Source organism: Diabrotica virgifera, chromosome 3, assembly GCF_917563875.1.
Source record: "Diabrotica virgifera virgifera chromosome 3, PGI_DIABVI_V3a".
Lineage (NCBI taxonomy): Eukaryota > Metazoa > Arthropoda > Insecta > Coleoptera > Chrysomelidae > Diabrotica > Diabrotica virgifera.
In genome coordinates this window covers 14694028-14721751 of record NC_065445.1, presented here as the reverse complement: position 1 = coordinate 14721751, position 27724 = coordinate 14694028, and the positions used below count along the sequence as shown (strand labels likewise).

Here is a 27724-nt window from a genome sequence, read left to right as displayed (position 1 = left end):
TGAACAACTGGGAAATGCTTATTTCATTCTTATCAGTTTAACTGACACTAATCAGGAACGCTATCGATTTGCTTGAAGAAAAAAGTTTACAACCAATCCATATTGCCAGTAATAACGTATGCTTCCAAAATCATAACTTTGACTAAACATTCTGCAAATAAATTGAAAATAACCCCAAGAAAAATAGAAAGAGCAATATTGGGAACAACAAGAAGATATATGGTACCAAATAGGATAGTGAAAGAGATGACTAAAGTGACACAGAAAAAATTGCACAAACCAAAATGTAGATGGGCTGGACATGTAGCACGTTTAAATGATAATAGGTGGACCAAGAGACTCATAGAATGGAGACTTAGAAAAGATAAAAGATACCGAGGTAGACCACCAAAAAGATGGATGGATGACTTGAGGAAAACAATGGCAAATTGGATACAGAAGACACAAGATAGAGAACAATGGAAGAATATTGAAGAGACCTACATTTAACAGTAGATGCAAGAGGTTGAGGAATGATGATGATGATCAGTTTAACTTACCTAGAATATCTAATACTATTCTCAAGAGGATTAAGGATCTCCGGCTCATCTGGAAACTCAGCCCTCAGCACATGCCCATGTCTCTGGTCTCCGTACATACGCCTCATAAGCCCTTGGTTGTCTTTAACGAAACGTCTAACAGCTTGCCATGGATAAGTTTTCCCCGCTGACGTACAGTATCCTTGCTTCACTAGGTCACAAGGCGGTTGGAACATTTTTCCAGACCTATAAGGACGGCCGCAGCTTGACTGATCTCCACCTGAATCGTACCCATATCCTAAAATAGCATGGGCATACAGCTGTAACAAAAAAATAATAGAGTTATTTATTTATTTACAAAGCTTGAACACCTAGGGCTAAAAATATAATTATTAATATAAAACTTATATATTACAAAACTTATATCAAGTGGGGTGTCTTCTTGTTTAATCATGCTCCTTGCCTACTAAATTGACTTACTCTTCTCCTCCATTTATCCCTGTTTCTTGCTCTTTCTTCCCAATCAATAATTCCCTCATTTATCAGATCTTTCTTACGCTGTCAAACCATCTTTTTCTGGGTTTTCCTTTCCTTCTTTTCGTGATTGATCCCCTTCCTTTCCACTCTTATCACGTGTCCCTTTCATCTCACTCTCTGTGATTTTATGAAGCGATTGATGCTTTAGTCCGTTCTTTAACGGTAAAATATTGCAAAACCTCTAAATTTTAAAGAACCGCTTGGATTGACATGAAATTTGGCATACACATAGCTAACAAGTCAAAGAAAGATATTGTGCCGATATGTGCTTTTGCCCTGGGGGTGGTTTTCACCCCCATTTGGGGGTGAAAAAATATTCGTCCAAAGAAAGTCAGGAAATGGATAAACTGGCTAATTTTGAGTAACTTTTGTTCTATAGAGTTTTTTCACTAAGTCAATACTTTTCTAGTTATTTGGCAGTCAATATATTCATTTTTTCAACAAGATAACCACGCTTTTAGACGGTTTCTCGCAAATAACTCAAATAGTATGTATTTTGTCGAAAAAACATTCTTATTAAAAATATAGCCTGTAAAATATTTAAAAAAATGGTGTATATATACGGTGACCATATCTTTTGAAAGAAAAAAAAGTACAAAAAACAAAAATGTATTAAAAACGCAAAATGTATCTTGTTATTGGACAAATATAACTTTTTTGCATTAAAAATAAATAAACTATGTAGCTAAACATAAAAAATTATATCAATTAAACTAAACATAACACATTACTTTAACTCTGAAAAAGTTACAAGCCTGTAATTAAGAGTTTTTAGATGATGGACCTGGAATAGCCTCAACTTCTTCCGGTTTTTTGCATCATTCATATTTTCCTGAATTTAAAATTAATTTAAGAAGGTGCTTCGACTGAAGTAAACGAAACATTTCATACAAGTCTTATCAGAACTTGCGTACACCAGCATCGCTGCTTTGAGAGTGGATATGGACATTTGTGACTTTTCCGACGTCCAATAATAATTATTTATTACAGAAAATAAACGCTCGATAGCCGCACTAGTACCCGGAAGGCAAAAAATAAATTCGCATAATATTTGTAAGTTTTTCAGTTTGAATTGATTTACACACTTAAAAACTTTAAGCCATCAATCCTGACTATTGTTTCTTCTCTGTTCCACTCAGCAATTTTTTCACTTGTAGCCACGTCTTTCAAAATTCCCAGTTCGTCAAAGAGTTGATCTTACAAAGAGGTGATCAATACCTGGAACAGTATACAAATAAATTTGTTTAAAAGCAGTAAAAGATAAAAATATTCATTTTTTAGAAAAAATAAGTACATTCGCGTGTTCTTAGAAAAGTTTTAAAGTACATTAGGACAATATTTAAAAATAAGTACTGTCCTACTTAAATAAGTACATATGGTCACCGTATGTATATATCACGTCTCTACACATAGTAGAAGCAGAGTTATAGCTAATGAAAAATAGGTCCATATTCGTCAAATTCCAAATGGAATACTTTAACGTGAAATAACCAAAAATGAAGCACATTTCGGGGAAAACTCATTACAACTTATTTAAAGTGTTTAAAAAAAGCTTCATTTTTGTTTTATAAAAAAATTTCTAGCATCAAAATTAAACAAGTTACGCTCAAAATAAAGTTACTCCCTTTTGGTTTTGGTAAAAAAATCGAGAAAGTCACCCCCTAATTAGAATCTTAAATGAACTTAATCGTTACGACTTCACAAGTTTCTTAACTCGTGTATATATTGTTTATATGATCTGTAAGTTTCATCGGTTCAAAGTTCTTATTATTGAAAGGGCTGTAGTTAAAAGGGGTTGAACGAGTCACTGATCACGAATGTATGCAAATTTAGAAACACCAAATCTTAATCAATTTTTGTCTGACAGAAAAACAAAAAAATACATGATATTCAGAAAATTAAATCTGACTTTTTTTGTTTATCGAGATTTTTGGTATCTCTAACAATTTTTAAGTTATTTTGAAAAAAGCATATTTTTCAAAATTTAAATTTTTAAAAATTTTAATTTGAAACCATATTTTTTCAAAAATAAGCACTTTGAATCGGCCAAACTTACAGATCATATAAACACAACATAAGTTAAATAATTTGTGGAGCGGTAACGATTAATTTAATTTAAGTTGCTAATTAGGGGGTGGTCTTCCCGATTTCTTTTTTGCAAAAACAAAAGGGACCAACTTTATTTTGAGCGTAACTTGCTTAACTTTAATGCTAGAAACTTTTTGTAAAAACAGAAATAAAGCTTTTTTTAAATACTTTAAAAAAGTTATAATAGGTTTTCCCCAAAAAGTGCTTAATTTTTTGGATATTTCACGTCGAAATATTCTATTTGAAATTTGGTGAATATGAATCTATTTTTCATTGGCTATAACTCTGGTTCTACGAGATCCAGAGACCTAGCGCGTACACCATTTTTTTACTTTTTTATAGGCTATATTTTTGCTAGAAACGGTTTTTTCGACAAAGTACTTACATTTTGAGTTATTTGCGAAAAACCGTCTAAAAATGTGGTTATTTTGTTGAAAAATGAACATATTCACTTGCAAATAACTCGAAAAGTGTTGACTTGGCGAAAAAGCTCTATAGAACAAAAGTTACTTAAAATTAGTCAGTTTACCCATTTCCGGACTTAGTTTGGACATATATTTTTTGTGGGGGTGAAAGTCACCCCCAAGGCAAAAGCACAGATCGGCACAATATCACTTTTTTTCTTTGACATGTAAGCTATATGTATGCCAAATTTCATGTCAATCCAGCGGTTCTTTAAAATTTAGAGCAAAAACCGTGAAAGAATGAACTACTTGGTTAGTTATAAGTTCCTCTAGCTCCCTGTTTGTTCGTCGCACCACACCTTCCACCGTATTTTTGCCTCCATGTATAGCTCTGATGAATCTTTCCGATCTTTCCAATTTCTCCGTATTTGCTTTTTTCGTTGTCTATACTTTTCTAGCATACGTCACTGTGGGCCTTATTACCGTTTTATTCCTTAATTTTGATTTTCTCGATACATATTTGAATTTTATCAGTGGTTTTAGGCTTCCCATCTTTTCAACGAACATTTTTCGTTTATAAATTTGCAAAAGTCTGTGTGTTATTGCGTTGCCGCTCCTGCAATACTTAGAGCAGATGTATCGATGGATTCTTATGTAATTTTGTCTTCTGAATACAAATCTGAAAACGGCATTTCGATATCTCTAACCGTCTTCGAGATAATCGACCTCAAAATCTAAAATGTGACGTCACAATCCGGTTATTTCCTACCACGCACTAAACGTCAGCTGAAATCTTTGATTAGGAAGTAGGCTACTTTTTTAATCTGAATTTGTTAAGCAAAGCAAATGTTATTATTTACATTTGAGTTTGACACTTCGTGAATGTCAAACTAAATTTTAAAATATTTAGCTATTAATAAAATATAAATGACATTTTATAGTGAATTTAATTATTATATAGAATAATATGTGTAATAAATGTATAAAAATACAATTTGAGTATATTTTGAAAGCAATAATAATACATATTATACTATATTAATAATGAATCAGTAGAAACGATTATAGACTAAGAGCCGCTATAGGTGAAATTTCTTAATCATTTTAGGCACGATGGGACCTTATAACTTAAATAGTAGAACCTAAAAGAAAACGTTTGAACACTATGCCGTCACTTTTCAGTGGCACATGCGTCGACAGTGGCGCATCAAACTTTCCACTTATGGACGGGATAAATAAATTAAAAGTTACCCTCCCTTACTAACAGAATTAATTTTTTTTTATTTTTAAGTTCTATGTGATTAACACATAGGATTCAGCGTGATTTTAACCCACCACCCCCTTCCCCCTGCCCCCACCATCAAAAACTTCATTTTTCGTTTTTATTTTTTTTATGGGATGTAATCAATTTTAAAATTTCAAAAAATTCACACGCACCACTGAGGATTTTATAAAACATGCCTATTTTTTATAGACCCATAGGTAGAGTGTACATAACCTCAAAAAATTAAAAGAAATTTTTTTTTCAAAAAAGCGTATAACTTTTTTTAAGGAAGAGCTGCAGGTCTAATTTTTTCTTAATCTTGTGTGTTTTATCAAACATTATATTTTTAATTTTTTTCAGATTTTTTTGTAAGGCTCCCCACCTTCAAAAATCCGAAAAACTGTTTTTTGGGGGGTTTTGGGGGATTTTTCCTATTTTAGAGACTTCATAATATATCAAATTAATTTTGTTTTTATAGGTTATATGTAACTTGAAATAACTGAGTCCTTTAGAAAATTTAAAAATCAGAAAAACACGTTCAAACCCCCAAAACCCCCTTAAAAAGCAGTTTTTTGGATTTTTGAAGGTGACCAGCGTTACAGAAAAATCTGAAAAAAATTAGAAATATAGTGTTTGATAAAATACAAAAGATTAAGAAAAAATTAGATCTGCAGCTATTCCCAAAAAAAGTTATATACTTTTTTCCAAAAAAAAAAAAAAAAAATTTTTTTTTATTTTTTGAGGTTATGTACACTCAGCCTACAGGTCTATAAAAAATAGACGTGTTTTATAAAAGCCTTAACTATGGGTGTGAATTTTTTGAAATTTTAAAATTGATTGCATCCCACCAAAAAAAAAAAATCACAAAATAAAGTTTTTGGTGGTGGGGGCAGGGAGAAGGGGGTGCTGAGTTAAAACTACAATGAATCTTATGTCTTAATCACATAGAACTTAAAAAATGAAAAAAATTAAATTCTGGTAATGAGGGAGGGTATTTTTTAATTTATGTATCCCGTCCATAAGTGGAAAGTTTGATGCGCCACTGTAGACGCATGTGCCACTGAAAAGTGACGGCACAGTGCTCAAACGTTTTCTTTTAGGTTCTACTATTTAAGTTATAGGGTCCCGTCGTGCAATGATTAAGAAATCGTCGTGTAATGATTAAGAAATTTCACCTATAGCGGCTCTTAGGGCCGGTTGTTCGAACGCTAATCAAAAATGATCATTATCAAATATTTAATTACTGTCACCAACTGTCAATGTCAAATTTGTTTGAGTTGCTGAAAACATAATTATGGACTACAATTATGAAATTAGTTAATCAATTATGTTAATAATTGTTATATTAATTGATTAACTAATCTCATAAATATAATCAATTATGTTTTCAGCAACCCAATCAAAGTTGACATTGACAGTTGGTGACAGTAATTAAATATTTGATAGTGATCATTGTTGATTGGCGTTCGAACAACAGGCCCTTAGGGCCGGTTGTTCGAACGCTAATCAAGAAGTTGATTATAATCAATCATTTATTGTAATCAATTTTCTTGATGGGAATCAAATCGCGACATGAAAAATACATGTAAAACACTAATCAGTTATTGATTGTAGGTAAAAGTAATTAAAATATAGCCGCAGCTCTTAAATTATTAAAAATTGCTTATTATTATTATTGATTTGTAAGTAAAAACAAGAAATTAACATCAGAAAGAGTTTAATTATGTTCTATTTTAAATTAAAACCAAAATAATAAAATAAATCAGTCAACATAACCTCAAAATGCGACATCTGTCAGAAGTACGCTTAATCTAATATAATTGTAATTAAATATTTGATAATGATCAGTTTTGATTAGCGTTCGAACAACCGGCCCTTAGTCTATTATATTTAAATTTGGTAAATTATAACTCAACTCAACCAGCCCACGACCACACAACTCGAAACACAAGTACGCAAATACGGTTGCGTGAAGCGTGGCGCAAAGCCGTGGAATTTACGAGACTCGCTCGGTCTGTAGCTCCAAGTAAAGTTCATCAGTAAAAAGTATCTTTATCATCTATGTATTATTTATTTTACAATATTGGAAAATTGTTATTTAAAATGTGGTTTGGAATAAAAAAGTATGTTCTGATATATGAAATTACATCCTTCTAATGGAAAAAAATATTTGACGAATTTTCTCAAATTATGGATACCAACATCATTTTCATTTATAACTCTTGTATTTTTAATTTGACGAAGAAAAGTTATTTTTCATAAAAATCTCTTCTTGGTCTAAGATTTATGATGCAACCATCATGAATCAAATTTTATTAATTTTGTACGAGGTATGTAAAAAAATATGAATTTCGAGTAAAGTATCTTTATAGTTCACAACATTTAAATTAGAATGATATACTTGCACATTAAAACATAATTTTTAATTCTAAACAGCTTTTCGTAATAGCAATTTTCTATATATTATGAATTTAAATACGTATATAAACAAAGTTTTCGTTATGATAATGCTCGCATTTTCAGCTTGTTATTTCTGTTTTGTCAATTTGGCATTCAGTTCCCATTCTTCTTGACATTTCTCTTCTATAATACTTAATCCCCAGATACGTAAAATGGACCACTCTCTAGAAATTATATTCCCTTGCTAAATAAAGTTATTTAAGTTATATTATAAATTCTCCAATATAGGTCAAAAGTAGTAGTACCTAATAAACGTTTAGTAATAAACATTTAATTATAAAAGAATAACAATTAACAATTAAAAACGCTATTAAAATTAAATAAGTAATTAATATACGATTTATTATCTTATTATGGTAAGAGACTTAAAAAATACCAATTATATTTCAATAATAGACAACATAAGGGTAGAGAATTTCATGTTTTAAAAACATATTAATAGTAATGATATAATGTATCGAACGCCTGTGTTTGGGTAGAAAGGTTATGGATATTATAAGGAGTTTTGAGAAGAAAATGGTAAGAAATAACACAATAAACAATCTTTGGAGTTGGACAAGAATCAGTGAGTCTATATTTGAACATTTCGGCAGCTTCAGATCGGGTTCTTCACGAGCGTTTATTGGTCCAATTTGAGCATGAGGAAGAGAGAACCCATGAAGCTGTATTAAAGATTTCCGATTAACCGAAAATGTTGTGTTTGTGTTAGAGTCGTTTAGTGGTGTGCTGCAGTGATCAGTTTTGGACCAGATTCCGTTTTAGTAAAAGTAATATTTGGTGATGACTCTAAATTATATGTAAATACTCCTTGTGACAACAATCAACACCAAGATCATCCTTACAAACGACCTTCTTTCTCTGAATATCTCCAAGTGGGCTGTGTTAGAGCCAAATAAAAATAAACTAAGTACCAACTGAATATTTTGTCAGAAACATTTCTTACAATTTCACCAAAAAATGTTATACATATAGTATAATATTTATATACGTTACAGTTCAAGTTGATTCTCAGTTAGAGTTGACTTTTCCTAGTTCGAGTCAACTCCAACTGAAACGAGCAGTAAAAGTTGATTTGAAAAATTTAAATCAACTGTTATTAGCAGTGGCGTGCTGGCCATATAAATGAAACGGTGCAATCACCGAGAGGCTGCGGCCTCTTGAGGCCGGCCAAATAAGTTTTTTTTCACAAAAATTTCTAGATCTGATGTAACAACAATTTTTTTTAAATTTCGAATCGAATGATGTTAACAAAACATTTCACAAAAATTTAAATCTATTTTGATTGTAAAATACAGTTTAAGTAAATTAATAAGACTATATGTACATACATGATTGCTACAGATAAATAAGCATTTATTAACTCTCTCAGTGACACAAGTATCTTGTGAAAGAAGCTTTTCAACGTTGAAATACATAAAAAATAGGTTAAGAAGTAATTTAACACAAGATCACTTAGAAACATTTGTGCTAATGGCTATAGAAAAAGACACTTTGTATGAGCTTAAAAATAATGAAATAATCGACGAATTTGCTCAAAAATCTTCTTTAAGGGCGTAGGCGCAAAATTTTCGCAGCAATGTGTTTTAAATGCATTTATTTTTTTTTCGAATCCTGAGAAAATTAATAAGTATTTTTGAAAAATTAAACGCAGATTGAAAGATTGCATTATTACAGAGGGCCGAAAGTCCCTGCAAGGTACTATAATGTTTATTTTAATAAGTTACAGGGGTAAAAAAAAGAGAAAATTTAGTGTGATTTTTAATTTCAAATATCTCATTCAAAAGAAACTTTTTTTACGGTATTGCAAAATAATGTTTAGATTAATGCGTTGTATTAACATTTAAATATTGTTAAATTAAAGTATTTGTACTGTACTTGTATTTGTACTCTCTTGTATAATTATTATTGATTTACTAAAATTCAACTTAATACATAATTGAAAAATTCTCAAAATTTTATTTTATTTTCATCTTTTAATCACATTAAATGTATATATTGCGTAGTCCATGTGGTGAGACCGCTCCCGTCTGGAAAAATTTCTGATTCGGTTTCTTTGTGGATTCCTATTCAAAAATGTCACCCTTAAACAAATGTGAAGGGTGTCGGGCGAAATTTTTGGCAGAAATTGTTTAAACAATTTTTTTAAACAAATACAAGAGATCACGTTTTTTTGCTCCCAAGCATATATTTTTAAGTTTTGTAGGTCATTCTAAATAAGAATCTTGTAAATTTTCTCAAAAATTGATAGTTTTCGAGTTATAGGCGATTTAAAATATGAAAAATGCGAAAATACGCATTTTCGAGGCCTAAAAACTCATATTTAAATTAGTATTTTTGAGGTTCCCATATACTTAAATTGAAGTTTTAACATTCAGCTTCAAAATTCTGAAGAGTGATTGCGTCTAACCTTAATTTAAACCGTTGTTTTTTAATTGTTAAATATGCGTGTTTATCCGATTTTTTGCCGGTGCGGCGAGCTGTATTTCAAAAATCTCCTATTTTCCTCCGAAAAATATTTTTTCTAGATTCTTTGGGACATTCTAAATAAACTATGTTTCTTGACATTTTTCTCAAAAGTTAACAGTTTTTAAAGTTATAAGCGATTTAAAATCCAAAAATGCGTTGTTTTGGCAATTTTCGAATTTTAAATCGCTTATAACTTTAAAACTATTAACTTTTGAGAAAAATGCCAAGAAACTTATTTTATTTAGAATATCCCAAAGAATATAGAAAAAATATTTTTCGGAGGTAAATAGGAGATTTTTGAGATACAGCTCGCCGCACCGGCAAAAAAATCGGATAAACACGCATATTTAACAATTAAAAACCAACGGTATAAATTAAGGTTAGACGCGATCACTCTTCAGAATCTTGAAGATCAAGGTTTAATCTTCAATTTAAATATCTGGCAACCTCAAAAATACTAATTTAAATATGAGTTTTTAATGCGTATTTTCGCATTTTTCAGATTTTAAATCGCCTATAACTCGAAAACTATCAATTTTTAGGAAAAAATGAAAAACATCTTTCTTTTTTAGAATGACCCAGAAAACCTAAAAATAAATGTCCTAAATAAAAAAAACGTGATCTTTTGTATTTGTTTAAAAAAATTGTTTAAACAATTTCTGCCCAAAAATTCCGCCCGGCACCCTTCAGATTTGTTTAAAGGAGACATTTTTGAATAGGAATCCACAAAGAAACCGAATCAGAAATTTTTTCGGACGGGAGCGGTCTCACCACATGGACTAATATATTTATTCAGGAAATTATGGTTTCTGCCTTACTGCAAACAACATACATGTGATAATATTTATTATTTGTAAGATTGCTTATTCTTAAATAATAAAACAGCAAATTTTAAACAATTTCATTGAATTTAAAGTTTAATGTTTGATTAAAAATAATTTATATTTTTGTATTTTTGAAAAGTTCCAGCACGCCACTGGTTATTAGTTGAAGTTTACTCTTCCTAACCCTTGTGAGTAAAAGTAGATTATACAATTTATACGAGTATAATCTCACGTGAATTTTTGATGAGTGTGCGCCTCTTTGTTTTGACCGTTTCAATTACTTATTAGTCCAGGCTGTAACGTCGCCCCTGTTAGGTAAGCTTAACTTTCGCCTTGTCATAGTGATGACATGTGAGCAAACTACAAAAAAAGTTTTGACAGTTTTGTGGTTTGACAGAAGTTTGAATTTTTAAATGTCAAAGTTCTAAAAAATATTGTAAAATAGGAATGTATTCCAGTGACGAAGAGTTGCAGTTTTTTTATTTGTTTTTGGTAGATAAAATATTGTATGAAACTGTGAGTGAAGTAGTTTTTGCGCACTTAGGCGATGTGCTATACATCGCCATTGCCATTCGGCCCGCTCGTGCTCTAAACATCGCTTGCGTGTGCAAAAAGCATACTTCACGAACTGTTTTATAAATAACTAAGTATTTCACTCCGGACAAATTTTTTTAGATTATTTTGGTCATTCGGAGCAAAAAAGGTCTCTCGTGATTTTTCTCTAAAATTGATAGTTTTCGAGTTATACGCGATTTAAAATTTGAAAAATGCGAAATGCCCATTTTTAAGGTTTAATAACTCGATTAAAAACTATTATTGTGAAAGTCAGAAAGTCACCTAATCAAAGTTAAAAGCCCCCCTACAAGATTCTGAAGAAATTTTTGTCATTATTTTATTACTAAGCTGTTATTTTTAATTATCAACAATGAGCGCTAAAAGCGTATTCAGGCGGCCGTCAATGTGAGTGAGAGTAAGATCCTCCAATCCGACCATCCAATGGTGCATCTCGGTCGCACTCACATTGACAGCCGCCTCAATACGCTCCTAGCGCTCATTGTTAATAATTAAAAATAATAGCTTAGTAATACAATAATGACAAATATTTCTTCAGTACCTTGTAGGGGGGTCGTTAAAATTTGATTTGGTGACTTTCTGACTTTCATAATAATAATTTTTAACTGAGTTATTAAGCCTTGAAAATGGTCATTTTCGCATTTTTCAAATTTTAAATCGCGTATAACTCAAGAACAATAAATTTTACAGAAAAATCACAAAAGACCTCTTTTGCTCCGAATGACCCAAATGATGTAAAAAAAATGTCCAGAGTGAATTTTTTTGTGAATTTGTTTAAAAATTTTTCGATTACGGTACCACCTGACACCCTGTAGATTCGTTATAAGGACCTCTTTTTGAGTAAGTTTATGCAAAAGAATCGAACTGGAATAATTTACCTAACGGGGGCGACGATACAGCCTGGACTATAAATATCACGAAATATAAAGTTGTACTAACATAAAAGTTGCGTAATTAAATTTCCTAGAATATAGAATTGGTTAGAAATTTAAAAAATAGTCACCCTTGTTGCAAAATAGCAATAATTGCGAAAAAACCATACAAAAACAAGTAGTATTCGCATTTTACGTTTTTCAACCATTTATGCTACATTTAGGACCTTCATATTTTACCCAGAAAAACCTTATGATATAGTAAAACAACACTGTAAATTTCATTAAGATCGGTTTAATAGATTTTGCAAAATAAATTTTGCAATCCAGCTTTCGCAAAAAAAAATTTTTTTTTAATGTTGCAGGACTGAAAATAAAGCAGATAGTAAGTTGAGTTTTTTTTTGCTTATAGAAGTGTACTTAACCTTTTATCTGCAATTTGCAAAATTAAAATCGATTAACTAACGGCGTTAGGAAATTTTTTAAACAAACATTAATTTTTGGTGCTACGCGCAAGACAGCGGTGTTAGATTCACACAAGTTGATTTTCACCAAAATTTCTTCCAATCTTTATCTAATATATTATTTTCTTACTCTATATTTTGTTGTATTTTAATATTTTAATTCCACAAATTTCTTCCAATATTTATCTAATATTTTCTTACTCTATATTTTGTTGTAGGTATTTTAATATTTGAATTCCACAAAAATCAAACTAATTTTATTATTGTTTGTGAAATGTTGTTTAAACACTTGCATATGTTTAAAAATAATAAACATTTATTCTCTAAGTTAAAATATATGAACAAAGAAAGTTTTTGCTAAAAAAGTGTTATTTCAAAGGATAGAGTATGTGTTTTTATTTTGAAATTAACAAATTTATTTATTTATATCGAAATGTAATAAAAATTAAAATGTAGCAATCATTATCAACGGTCATTGGAATGCCCAATCAGAGCAAACTATCCGCTGTCCTGCGCGTAGCACCAATAATTAATGTTTATTTAAAAAAATTCCTGACGCCGTGGTACTTAATCTATTTTAATTTTGAAAATTGTTAATGAAAGGTACACTTCTATACGCAAAAAAATTTCAACTTGCTATCTGTTTTATTTTCAGTCCTGTAACATTTTGAAAAAATGAATTTTTTTGCTAAAGCTGGATTGCAAAATTTATTTTGCAAAATCTATTGAACTGATCTTAATGAAATTTACAGTATTGTTTTACTGTATCATAAAGTTTTTCTGAGTGAAATATGAAGGTCCTAAGTGTAGCTTAAATGGTTGAAAAACGTAAAATGCGAATACTGGTTTTTGTATGTTTTTTTTGCAATTATTGCTATTTTGCAACAAGGGTGACTATTATTTAAATTTTTAACTAATTCTATATTGTAGGAAATTTAATTATGCAACTTTTATGTCAGTACAACTTTTCTCGGAAATGAATACTTTTAAAGTTATAATCAAAAAACGAATTTTTCCTTCATTTTTTGACATTTTGATTATTTAAACAATGTTCCGGACCTTTTTGAGAGGAAGGATAACTCAAATATTATTATTTGAATTATTTTCAAGCAATTTCTGCAAAAAAATTTGAGTCACCTCTCAACGTCCAAATGTACTAATATTTTTACAGATGCGCCCTGGTCTATTTAGCTTTTGTTCCTCACTACGACCCTCTAATATTCCACGTTCCTATCTGCATTTCTATTTAGAAACCTTAAAAAGTAAGAATTTCAGAATGTGATCCTCTTCAATAGGTTATAAAAATAAGTAAAACATGTATATTAGGTGTTAAATAGTCATAAAAGCTTTTATCTCTTTTTTAAGTAATAACTTTGATTTATCGTTGGAAAACAATCCTGACAGCCCTACTTGTTCGTACTTTTTACACATATTAAAAGTGTATATAAAACAAATATACCTATAAACCGTGGAATGTATGTCGTTTATTATGTCATGACAGGTTCGTAAATCTGAATTTATAGTTGTTATTAAAACCTAGTCATATGGGGAATAAATGGGCAATTAGAACAAAATGATGGTGACATAAGTAGCGACAAATACATCACATAAATCTCGTAACAGGTGATTTACATGATAAAGTGGGTCATGTGAAGGTGAGTCAAACAATCCAAAGCTTTAAACTACAAACAAAAACTGTCCAGAACAAAGGATTGTTAAAAACCGGGACCTGTTCAGGTACACCTGATGAACCCGCCACACACGCATCAAGTCTACTCGTCCGTCAGATAGAACTGATCGAATTTTCATTAGGTGTCAGGTCGCTTTCAGGTCTTCTGAGGGGCTATTCCTGCCACACACTATCAAGTACACCTGATAGGTCTAACTGTTCAGGCATATCTGGTAGTGAGTAGCCGGCCTAAGTTGTCGTTCCATAATTTTCGATGGTTTTCCCGCTTTTTCCGAGTTACAGCTTTTCGTTATTCTTGTTCTGTCGGTTGATTCAACTCTATTCTCCAAGTTTCGCTCAATATAACTTTTTTTCTCAGTATTAAAGATTCTAAGATTGCCGCATCGATTATTGATGGCGCATCGAGAAATGGATGTAGGCAGTAGTATCCATTTTGGCATAAAATCAGTGAGAAGTGACACAGAGCCAATGACTTGTTGATAAAATAGAAAGCTTCTGTAATAACTTGTCCAAAGAAATAATTAGATGCAAAACTGTCGTTTAACTTCACAAATCTGGTAAATGAAGTGACAATAAAATCAGTGACATACAGGAAGTGAAAGCGAAATGATTACCAAGAAATTATTTAACAAGAATCAATAAAAATCGAAATCGTACCAGGATTTACCAAGAAATTGGATAAAAACATAATTAGTTAGATTCTTTATGGAAATTTCAGTTTTACCAAACTAAAAACAGTATCAATATAAAAAAATAATAAAAATTTACCGAAAAGCAAAAGCAAAAGAGAAGTGAATACTCAAAACAAAATTTTATAGAAAAGAAAAAAATTACTCATAAGTTACATATTTATTTTATATTTTTTGAAAAAGAAACATTAAGAGGTTACAGGAGCGATCAACAGGTAGCAACAAACGCGGTCCAAGATTGCGGCTGTAATTTTGAATATTTTGTCGAGATATTTGGCACACATATTCGTAATATAATAAAGAATGGCGTTACAGAGCCCAATTTGAGAAAAATATTAGAATGTGGAAATTACTCTGTAATTAAATACAATATTAAAAAAACGAGCCTGTACCGCCATTAAGACGAACAAAAAAATACACTTTCTTTAAATAAACTTTTTTATCCCATGCCTAGAAAACAAGAAATCGAACATATTATAACTAATAACTAATTAGGCAACATAGAGAAATTGTCACTGTCATTTTGACAAACCTGCATCAGATTTTAGATTAAACTTTTAGGTAAGTATATTTTATGGTAGGGGAGTCCAAGCGGGGATTTCTGCAGTTACTCGAGCGCGTCAGATTATCATATGGGGAGAAACCTGGTATCCTGTAGATGTACCTCTACTATATATTGGCTCTAAACACAGGGGAGTTCGTTAAGGGGGGCCCGAAAAAAAAAATCTATCCTTAAAAAAACTCGAAATTGTCAGATTAAGATAAGGTAAGTTAGGTACATGCAAACGAGTGTATATTTCAAAAATTTGACGATTTGAGCCGGACGTAAGGAAATGGGTGAGTCCCAAAGTTTCACAAGAAAAAAGCGAATATTTCGCAAAATGAATGACAGATCGAAAAACTAAAAAATATGTGCTCAATATTTTTTTAAAATCTATCGAATGATACCAAACACGACTTCCCAAGAAGTAAATTTAATATTTTAAATACGAATCCCGCAATATTTCGCGAAATGAACATCAGATCGAAAAACTGTAAAATACACTTATTCAATATTTTTGAAAAATCTATCGAATGGCACCCAACACGACACCCCACGGAGGTGTGGTGGGGGGTTACTTTAAAATCTTAAATAGGAGCCCCCATTTTTTATTGCAGTTTTCGATTTCTCACGTAAAAATATACCCTATTCCACGAACATACGCCTGTTTTGGATTACTTCGACAACGAATATTTTACTGTGCAAAATAAGAAGAACGAAAGTAAATTGCAAATTACATTGTTGTTTATTGGAATAATTATTAGCGCCATTTACTTTCGTACTTCTTATGTTGCACAGTAAAATATTCGTTGTCGAAGTAATCCAAAACAGGCGTATGTTCGTGGAATGGCCCATAAGTAACTTTTATTCGAAACATTTTTTCGAATTATGGATAGATGGCGTTGTAATCGGAAAAAACGATTGTTGGAAATGGAAAATTAAATTAAAAAATGTCAAGCGCCCACTGAAATGGAAAACTTTACTTAACTTTTTTTGGTTTTAGGACATACTCTTTACAACCCAATAGGTCCCCAAAGCGCTGGAGTGACTGCACATTTAGCATACTTTGCTCCCCTACCATTACGTAAAAATATTTCGAATTCTAATGTGAGTATACAGGGTGTTTCATTGGTAAAGTAACATGCGTTAACTGTAGAAATAGGATACTTAGGCGGTCTCAAAAATACCATACTTAATGGGTCTTACTCCATTAATAACAAAGATACTGGGTGTTTTATCTATTTTGCCATTTTCTTAATTGGTTCATAACTTTTTGACCACACTGTATATTTATTTTATATTTGGCATTCAAATATCATTTAAGGCGTACAATAAATTAATTATTTACAATTGTAAAAAATCCAGGTCCGGCTTAAAAAATATTGGAAAAATATTCCGACCCCAAAACAACACCCTGTACATTAAATTTTTTTAAAATGAATTTTTCAGTTAAAAAGAGGATAAAAAACTAAATTCAGTGGTATACTTTGAATTTTCGGCAAAATGATTTTTCTGGGGAAATTTGGAATTTGAATTCTGGAAATTCTGTGAATTGCGAGAGCTCTAAGTAGAAAAAAATTGAAATACAACTTACAACTTGTCAACCACACTGTATATTGATTTTATATTTAACCCGCGAATATTCTTTTAGGTGTCCAGTCAATTAATTTAATTACAATTATAAAAAATCCAGGTCCGGATTAAAAAATATTGTATAAATGTTCCAACCCAAAAAAACACCTTGTATATTAAATTTTTTTAAAATGGATTTTGCATTTGAAAAGAGCATGAATAACAAAATTAGTGGTATACTTTGGATTTTCGGCAAGATGATTTTTTTGGTAAAAATTTGAATTTGAATTCAGAAATTATATGAATTGCGAAGCTCAAAGTAAAATAATTAAAATATGACTTAATTTTAATTAATGCCAATATTTAATCTAAATTGGTAAAATATTAACATTTGCACACATAACAATAATTTTTGATGACCCCCTCTGTGGCTCAGTGGTAAGAGCGCCTACCTTTGGATCGAAAGGTCCGAATGGTCGTGAGTTCGAATCTCACCAGGGTCAGAAATTTTTCGTTTATTATAAATTAATAAATGAAAATAGTTTCTGTCCTTGTGGGATCGGTACTCACCGGAGGGACCGCAGAAGTTCGGATACAATTAGCGGCTCTTTGCAAATACAATGACGTCGACTTTGCAATGTAACAAAACACTTACTCAGCACACACAGTACACATGACGCTAGGTACCTAACAACAAAAATTTACCGTACCTACGTATAAAAAAAAATTTTTTGATGGTGGTAATTTTGAATAAGTACTTTAGTTTTGAATAGTGATTACGCTGCAAATTTTCGCTGTTTTGTTATAATTTTTAGCTATTTTGTTGATTAAAGTGATGTATTTTTATTGACCCTTTATTATTTATTCATTATTTAAAGATGAATATTCGCCAAAACTAGTTTTCACACATAATAAAAAAAAAAACACTAAAATATTAACATTTTACCAATTTAGATTAAATAATGGTATTAATTAAAATTAAGTCGCATTTTAATTTTTTCTACAAGAGCTCTCGCAATTGACATAATTTCAGAATTCAAATTCAAAATTTTACCAGAAAAATCGTTTTGTCGAAAATTCAAAGTATACCACTAATTTTGTATTTCATCCTCTTTTGAAATGCGAAATCCATTTTAAAGAAAATTAATATACAAGGTGTTTTTTGGGTCGGAATATTTACACAACATTTTTTAAACCAGACCTGGATTTTTTATAATTGTAAATAAATTAATTAATTGGACACCTAAAATAATATTCGCGTGTTAAATATAAAATCAATATACAGTGAGGTTGACAAGTTGTAAGCTGTATTTCAATTTTTTTCTACTTAGAGCTCTCTCAATTCACTTAATTTCCGAATTCAAATTCAAAATTTCACCAGAAAAATCATTTTGCCGAAAATTCAAATTATACCACTGAATTTAGTTTTCATCCTCTTTTCAACTGAAAAATCAATTTTAAAAAAATTTAATGTACAGGGTGTTGTTTTGGGGTGGAATATTTTTCCAATATTTTTTAATCCGGTTCTGGATTTTTTACAATTGTGAATAAATTAATTTATTGTACACCTTAAATGATATTTGCGTGCCAAATATAAAATAAATATACATTGTGGTTAAAAAGTTATGAACCAATTATAGAAATGGCAAAATAGATAAAACACCCAGTATCTTTGTTATTAATGGAGTAAGATCCATTACGTATGGTATTTTTGAGATCTCCTAAGTGTCCTCTTTCTACAGTTAACGTATGTTACTTTCCCAATGAAACACCCTGTATAAAGTTATGCCTTTGGCGCTCTATGAACTAAATACAATAATACGGCTCTTGTTTCGCTTCACAACGAAATGATTATTTATTATTATTATTATTTCGTGCAAGTACCTATGTTAACATAAAAGTTTCACCCATTTTGGTTTATTTTTATAAATATTTATTTACTAATAACAAAATTGTTTTCTATTACTTCCATTTAGCGCGCCTATGTAATTGTCAAAATATTGATCTTAGATAATGTCAAAGATTACCACTGTTGCCAAAATTTCGCAGACCTTACGAAAAAAGGTATGATACTTGATACTATCTCCCGAAGTTATATTGATGACGCGCTACTGTATGCTCTTAAGATAACAAAATTTACTATTTATTTACAGCAAATAGTACCTACAAAGGAAATTATGCAAGCGTGGAGAGGGCTGTAGAATCCTGAAAACGGTCTTGACTGTAGGAAAGATTAAATTCAATATTATATTAGTTTATGCTTCAGACATAAAAAACCGTAAAGTTAAATGGAAGGTTGTGTAATTAGTCCTGTCGCCAGGGGGGGTACAACCTGGGCCACCTGTATTCAGATGGACTTACCCAAGTTTTTTTTATGTATTTTGACCTGTAGAACACGAATTTTTGGGTAACAGTTGATCCGGATGTCGATAAGATTGTTATAAACCAAGAAGTTGAGGAATCACATAGCAGAGATTTCTTGCAAAAGAAAACATTTTTTTGTATTTTTTGGGCCATTCTAACCAAAAAATGTTCCTACAAATGTTTTCGTAGGATGCATAGTTTTCGAGATAAACGCGGTTGAACTTTAAAAAAATGGAAAAATTGCAATTTTTGAACCCGAATAACTTTTGATTAAAAAATAAAATAGCAATTCTGCTTACCGCATTTGAAAGTTCAAGTCAAATTTTATCGGATTTAATTATTTGTATTGCTAAAAATTTATTATTTTATTGTTAAAACAAAGCTATAAACACCTTGTGCTTGAGTGATGTTTTCAATGATTTCTCATTTAAAATCGAATGAGCAGGTAGTGGAGGTAAAAGTGCAAGCGGAGCTATTTCTACGTAGCATGCATTAAAACGCATGTATTAGGCACGGGAAACACTATGTGTTTATAGCTTTTTTTAACAATCAAAAAATAAATTTTTAGCAATGCAAATATTCAAAACAGATAAAATTTGACTTAAACTTTTAAAGGCGGTAAGCAGAATTGCTATTTAATTTTTTATTCAAAGGTTATTCGGGTTCAAAAATTGCAATTTTTCGATTTTTTGAAAGTTCAACCGCGTTTATCTCGAAAACTATGCATCCTACGAAAAAACTTGTAGGAACATTTTTTGGTTAGAATGACCCAAAAAATACAAAAAATTGTTTTGTTTTGCGAGAAATCGCTGTTATGTAATTCCTCAACTTCTTTGTTTATAACAATCTTATCGACATCCGGATCAACTGTTACCCAAAAAATTCGTGTTCTACGGGCCAAAATACATAAAAAAACTTGGGTAAGTCCATCTGAATTAAGAAGGCCGTTGTACCCCCCCTGGCGACAGGACTAAATAATCTGCAAGTTGAAAAAAGTTTTCAAAGAGTCTAAGTAATCTGCAGAGAAATGAAAAAATAATAGTTATTAATAATAGCAAAGACAATATAAAAACAGCGATTTAACGATGACACAATAAATCGTAATGGTGATCATCACCTATTAACACAATTACACTTGCCAGAACATACAATCTCAGCACTGAACATGCCCTCCTTCTCCTCCTCATTCTCTAACTCATTGTGTTGGGATACACGGCATCTCTTAGTAATCTTCTTATCAAAACAAATCCTTTTAATAATTAAAAATGTCTTTAGCAAAACAAACTACGTTTGTTTATAGTGAATACATTCGACCTACATTAGCAAATATCGGTGTAACAGTTTAGGTTTGACCAAGGTCGGTTTAAAATAACAATAGTATTCATTATTTTTATATATTAGTAGACTCAGCGCTTTTAATCAAAATAATCTTACTTTCATTATATATCAAAACAATAACAAGAGAATATCGAGGTTTAGTTCTAATTCCATCGCAAACAGTAATTTAATTAATATTTGAGATCCCAAAGGGAAAACATCACAGCTACTGAGAACTAACGTACCACCAGCTATTTACCGTTAGTACTCTAACTTATAAAATAAATGCATCTACTGTGAAAAGAGTTATTTCATCAACCCTTATGGTAGGGGTAACCAACCCCTAATTATCTAAGGTGGCTCAGAAGCCAGGAGCCACCATACCATGTCTGGGCATTAGTTTGCTTTATATATTACTGCGATCCTGTGCAGATGAACTGCTTCATGTATAGATTTTTTTCACCAGAGTCTTTTCCTCTTGTTATTCGGCTTTCCAGCTTTCCTTCTACTACCAATGGTTCCTCAGTATTTGTTCTTCTGGCTGTATGGCTGAACTAATTTAGGTATGATCTGGATTTTATACTAAGCTCTTCAAGAATTGACATGTAGGTCCCACGTTCTGTCCAGGGGCCTGATTATAATTTATTTCGAGGTCGCAATTTAATTTCGACGCCGCCATGATGGTCGCAATTTATAACGATTCTTATTCATTTCGATATTAGTTACAACTGGGGATATTAACGTTATCATTTTGACACTGCTCAAAATTTGGGTTGGCGCTCCGGTTTATTGGATTTATTGGCTACGAAACCACCGCAACATTTGTTGATTGTCTGGGAAAATTATCGAAAAAATGCCATTTTTGGGAAAAGTTATTTACCAGCTATTTCATTGCTAAAATCAAATCTTAAGATTGCATATATTAGTAATATGGGGTATGACAAGGCCGCAGAGGGTGTGTTATTTTATTTATAAACAAATTAGCACTCCTAAATCTTCTTTTTTTTTAATTAGTGCTCTGTTACTCCTAAGATTTTTCCTTTAAACCAAAAACACTCAAATAAAAATTCACCGGAATTTAGTTCTGCACAAAGTAATTTTTTTTCCGATTTCCTTCAACAAAAACTTTACTCGGAAAATCCGAGTTTTCCCAAAAAAATCTGCAATTCTCAATTAAAATTTTAGGGAAGTAATTATTTATCAATAATTAAATAAATTGATGACATGAAAGCTTTTTTATAGTAGATTATATACCAGGAGACAGGCGACAATATAACTAATAGTTTAGCAATAATTAAAATGTTAATTAAAAAATTTCGGTCGAAATAATAACCAGAAAGATTATGATACACCAGAATAATTATTATTTTCGTATAAAAAAGCACTATACCTATTCAACGTACTTTACAGAATTGAAATTGGACTATTTGAGCGGTCTCAGGAATGTTATAAAGAAACAATTTTTTGGCTTATAAACAAATAGAACCCCTTAGAAAATATTAGATTAAATTAAATTAAGTTAACGCTGTTGAAAAGGGCAAGGCTTCTGTGCCCTTTTCGAAGGAAAAAAATTGAATTGCGAGTAGTGGTTCCAGGTATAAGCGATCAAATTTGACCGGTATTTGCGACAGAGTTATAAACAACAGGATTTCAATCTTTGAACCATTACCTTTTTATTCCGGTCCTCTTTGTACATACAAATTTTCATATCTTCAAGACACTCATAACAAAAAAGATTTATGTCACCAAGTTATTTAATTATTAATAAATAATTACTTCCTTAAAATTTTAGTTGAAAATTAAAGATTTTGTTTGGAAAACCCGATTTTTTCGAGGAAAATTTCCGCCGAAGGAAATCGGAAAAAAATATCTATGTGCAGAATTAAATTACAGTGAATTTTTATGTGAGTGTTTTTGGTTTAACGTTAAAATCTTCTGAGTTACAGAGCAATAATTGAAAAAAAGATTTCGGAGCGCTAATTTGTTTATAAACCAAATAGCACACTTTATGAGGACTTTGCATAGCTATATTACTAATCTATGAAATCTTAAAATATGATTCCAGCATGTCCAGCAATAAAATACAGAACACTTAGTGTTCTGTAATTGTCAGAGAAGAAACTCATGGTAAGGCGCCCCAAAAAATTTAGCCAGGACCTTTTCTAATAAGTTTTAATTAGAACATCTGTGTAAGTATCCGTATTTCTTTGGTGTTGATAGCTAGATTCTTATCCCCTAAACGTGCCAAAATCACTTCAAATTCTTTTCATCTACCATATCTCTTTTTGTATTATAACTAGAAGATTTATGAAGGAACGGCACTCTTTGTTTTTTTTTTGTAAGCTACAAACATCTTTTTTATAGTTTTTTTAGTTAGATGCATAGTTTTTAAGGTATTTGCAAAAAGCCGTCTGAAAAGATGTCATTTTTCAATGAAAATGGCCAATTTTCAACCATGAATAACTCAAAAAGTATTGAGTTTTCAAAAAAAAATTATAGACTAGTTTTTGCTTAGAACTTAGTTCTCTAGCCACTTTCGTGGTTATTTTGAGCAAAAAATTTTCCACCCCCTTAATGGGGTGGGAACCGCTCCCAAGATAAAAGCGCCATGGTATATAGGGTAGACTTTGTTTGTTGAGCTATTCCCTACTTACCGTGAAAATATCAAGTATATCGATGAAGTAGGATGAAATCACAAAAGAATATAATATACAAAGTGCGAGGAACAACTAACAAGAAGACAATTCGGATTTTGTGATGCTCTGGGAACACGGGAAGCCCTTGTTGCTGTACAAGTGCTATTTCAGAGATGCAGGGATGTAAATTGTGATATATAGGTACGTATGCTTTATAGATTACCAGAAAGCATTTGACCGAGTAAAACATGACAAATTAATAACTCTAATGCAAGAAATTGGAATTGACAACAAAGATATGAGAATTATCAGAAACATTTATTACAATCAAACGGCCAAAATCAAAATAGAAGACCAGTTGACTGATGAAATTGCAATAGAACGAGGAGTACGACAGGGCTGTATTTTATCTCCACTACTATTCAATATTTACTCTGAATGGGTATTTAAGGAAGCTTTAGACGGTTGTGCGAAGGGAGTATTAATAAATGGTGAATGGTTGAATAACATTAGATATGCAGATGACAACATAGTTTTTGCCGATAATCTGAATGATTTACAGATATTAACAAATCGTATAATAGAAGTCAGCAACAGATACGGACTAGCTCTAAACATAAAGAAGACCAAATTTATGACAATTAGTAAAAAACCAATACTAAACGCTCAACTTACAATCAACCAACAGAATATCGAAAGAGTTGAGCAATATACATATCTGGGCACGAATTTAAATAGGTAATGGGACCACTAGACAGAAATTAAACAGCGAATAATAAAAGCGAAAGCAGCATACGTTAGAATGAGACCAATTTTCAACAGTCGAGACATATCATTAAAAACAAAATACCGCCTGTTGAAATGCTACATATTCACAGTTCTGCTCTACGAAATGGAAGCGTGGACACTAACTGTTGCATCTATGAATCGGCTTGAAGCTATTGAAATGTGAGGATGAAAGAGGATGAGATACCCTCATTGACTGCCCTAATACTATTATTCTATCGCCAAGTGAATGAATGACGAGCTCTTTACAAACAGGAAATTAAACTATTTTTAATGGGAAATAAGCCACAATTTTACCAAAAAAATGATTTTATTAACGTTTCGAAGCCCAAATCGGGTTTCGTTGTCAAAATACAAAATACTACTAAAATAAACAAAAATGTTGCTAAGTAAAAAAATTCTTCTAATAATTTATTTAATCTGACTCATTTATATTGGCAATTCAGACGTATATTATACATTTTAAGGTAGAAGTATGTGGAGATATGTAGATGATGTGTTTTCAATATGGCCTCATAGATCAGAATTGTTGGATACATTCCTGAATATTATAAACGATCAAGAAGAGACAATAAAATTTACAATGGAAAAGGAATACAATAACACTTTGCCTTTCCTCGATGTTTTAGTCTCAAAGAAGGATACTGGATATGAGACTCAAGTGTACAGAAAACCAACACACACCAACAGATATCTCAATTACAAATCAAATCACAACATCAACGTTAAAAAGGGAATCATTAAACCCTTATACGATAGAGCCAAAATTACTTGTTCTAACGAAAATTCATTTTTAGAAGAAAAACAATTGGTAACATCTGTTTTATTAAAAAATGATTATCCTTTATCGTTTATAAATAAGGAATTACCAAGATTGGATCGAATGGAACAGAACAACTTAGAACGGGTCCTACAACATTCACAAGAAATAATACGAGGAAAATATCAATACCATATATAAGAGGATTATCCGAGAAACTTAAAACAATAGGAAATACATTCAACATTGCAACAACATTCAAAACAACAAACACATTGAGATCTATTCTATCTAAAACTAAACCTAACAATGAACAAGAAAGAACAAAGAATTGCATTTATAAAATACCTTGTGAATGCGAACAATTTTATTTAGGTGAAACATCAAGACCATTAAACGTTAGAAGAAGTGAACATCAGTCTTATATTAAAAATAGAGAATTTGATAGATCTCAAATATGTCAACACGCATAGGATAACGAACATAAAGTTAAGTGGAGAGATTCAAGTATAGTCCTGAAAGAATCAGATAGTAAAAAGAGAAAAATCAAAGAAGCGGCTCTAATTATGCTAAATGAAACCAATTGTGTCGCAAATTTCTCGGTAGAATGCAGTAGGATGTGGTTACCCATACTGAAAGAGGAAGTCAATAGAAAGAAAATACCACGATTAGTAAGTCAATAACATATCGAGTTAGTACAAATTTTATATTTTAGTATTACTTATTGTATATCTACGTATTATTAATATTATTTATAATTTAAACATTTTAAAGTCAGAATTTTTTATTAGTTTTTTGAAAGTAAATTAAATGTAAGACCAAATACTTACGATGTCGGGATAGTATCACGAGGTTTTTTCCTGGTTTTCCCTCGTGATTTACTATGGAATCTCTAACGCGAGAATTTTACTGTCATCGTTGCATTTGGTTGTCTTTTTAAAGACAGATCACATGCTATGATTTTTTTTGTGACGGATATTCTTGAGTTGGGATTGATTTCATGTAATCGAATGAACTATCTTTTAGTAAAGTCGTCCCAGGAACGCAACCCATAAATATTGGCGATATCATTTTAGAGTCTTCTACCTTAAAATGTATAATATACGTCTGAATTGCCAATATAAATGAGTCAGATTAAATAAATTATTAGAAGAATTTTTTTACTTAGCAACAACATTTTTGTTTATTTTAGTAGTATTTTGTATTTTGACAACGAAACCCTATTTGGGCTTCGAAACGTTAATAAAATCATTTTTTTTGTAAAATTGTGGCTTATTTCCCATTAAAAATAGTTTATTATAAAAATGCCACAAGGAAATAGCTTCAGAAAAACAGGAAATTGTACAGTAAACAAAATACCGTTCAGTAGCTTCTAGTCCGACTCTGTAAAACATTAATGAACATTCTACAACGTCACACACTTAGCGAGTACTTAAATTTTCTTTTGAAGATAATGGCTAGAATCAATTTCACTTTTCACTTTTCGAGTTTATTACGAACAAAAAGGCAACAACACTATGTTCCACTTATTTTATCGTTTATTGTCGTTTTTATTGCAAATTAATAAAATGTCATAAAGTTTATGTGGTTTTTATAATCACGAGTATGAATTTGTGGGTGTTACTTATTGGTGGGCCATAACAGTATCGTGTAACATACAAAAATACAGTTAAAAAAAGTTGCGAATATTTGGGATGTTTATTTATTGCTGTGAAAACGGTGTATTTTACCAGCGCATTTATGACCCAAATAAATAATCTACAAGATCAACGAATGTATACCTAAAGTTATTTTCAATAAATGGCTTGATTGACGGGAGCAACAATAACATCAGCAAAAGCAACTATTAAGTACTGGAGGGCATCGCAAAGAGATTAACCTGGTACTAGACCGGGCAGTATCGTCGCCCCCGCTAGCGCAATTATTCCGATTCGATTTTTTTGCACAAACTTACTCAAAAAGAGGTCCTTATAACATATCCACATTCCACATGGTGCCGGGCGGTGCCGTGGTCGAAAAATTTTTTAAACAATTTTTTTTAAACAAATTCACAAAAATAATTTTTTTATTTCCAACAATTTTTTTTAGATAATTTGGGTCATTCTGAGCAAAAAAGGTCTCTTGTCATTTTTCTCTAAAATTGACTGTTGTCGAGTTATACGCGATTAAAAATTTGAAAAATGCGAAAATGGCCATTTTCAAGGCTTCATAACTCGATTAAAAATGATTATTATGAAATTCAAAAAGTGACAAAATCAAGATTCAAATGCCTTCTTCAGCGTCCTGAAGAGATTTTCGTCATTATTTTATTACAAAGCTGTTATTTTTAGTTATTAACAATTAGCGGTGTAGTCCAACTGTATCGTCGCCCCCGTTAGCTGAACTATTTCGATTAGATTTTTTTGCACAAACTTACTCAAAAAGAAGTCTTTATAACATATCCACAGGGTACCGGGCGGTGCCGTGGTCGAAAAATGTTTTAAACAATTTTTTTAAACAAATTCACAAAAATAATTTTTTCATTTCCGACAATTTTTTTTAGATAACTTAGATCATTCTGAGCAAAAAAGGTCTCTTGTAATTTTTCTCTAAAATTGATTATTGTCGAGTTATACGCGATTTAAAATTTTGAAAAATGCGAAAATGGCGTTTTTTAAGTCTTCATAACTCGATTAAAAATTATTATTATGAAATTCAAAAAGCGACAAAATCAAGATTCAAATATCTTCTTCAACGTCTTGAAGAGATTTTTGGCATTATTTTATTACAAAGCTGTTACTTTTAGTTATTAACAATTAGCGCTATAGTCCAACTGTATCGTCACCCCCGTAAGCGGAACTATTTCGATTAGATTTTTTTTTGCACAAACTTACTCAAAAATAGGTCCTTATAACATATT

The 27724-nt window shown here is 31.1% G+C and overlaps 1 protein-coding gene across 3 annotated transcripts in view; it reads right to left on the bottom strand.

Annotated features, from left to right (window-relative positions):
* LOC114327126 (protein spaetzle 4) overlaps window positions 1-27724 on the bottom strand; it is a 58171-nt gene that overhangs the window by 7270 nt on the left and 23177 nt on the right. For 2 of the 3 annotated variants that reach the window (XM_050647811.1, XM_028275632.2), the window contains exon 2: window positions 540-838. In XM_050647811.1, the coding sequence (XP_050503768.1) occupies window positions 540-754 (215 nt within the window). In that variant the 5' untranslated portion in view covers window positions 755-838. Of the gene's footprint in view, window positions 1-539; window positions 839-26184; window positions 26300-27724 lie in introns of those variants that run through there. The other variant, XM_028275635.2, reaches the window with a different exon arrangement.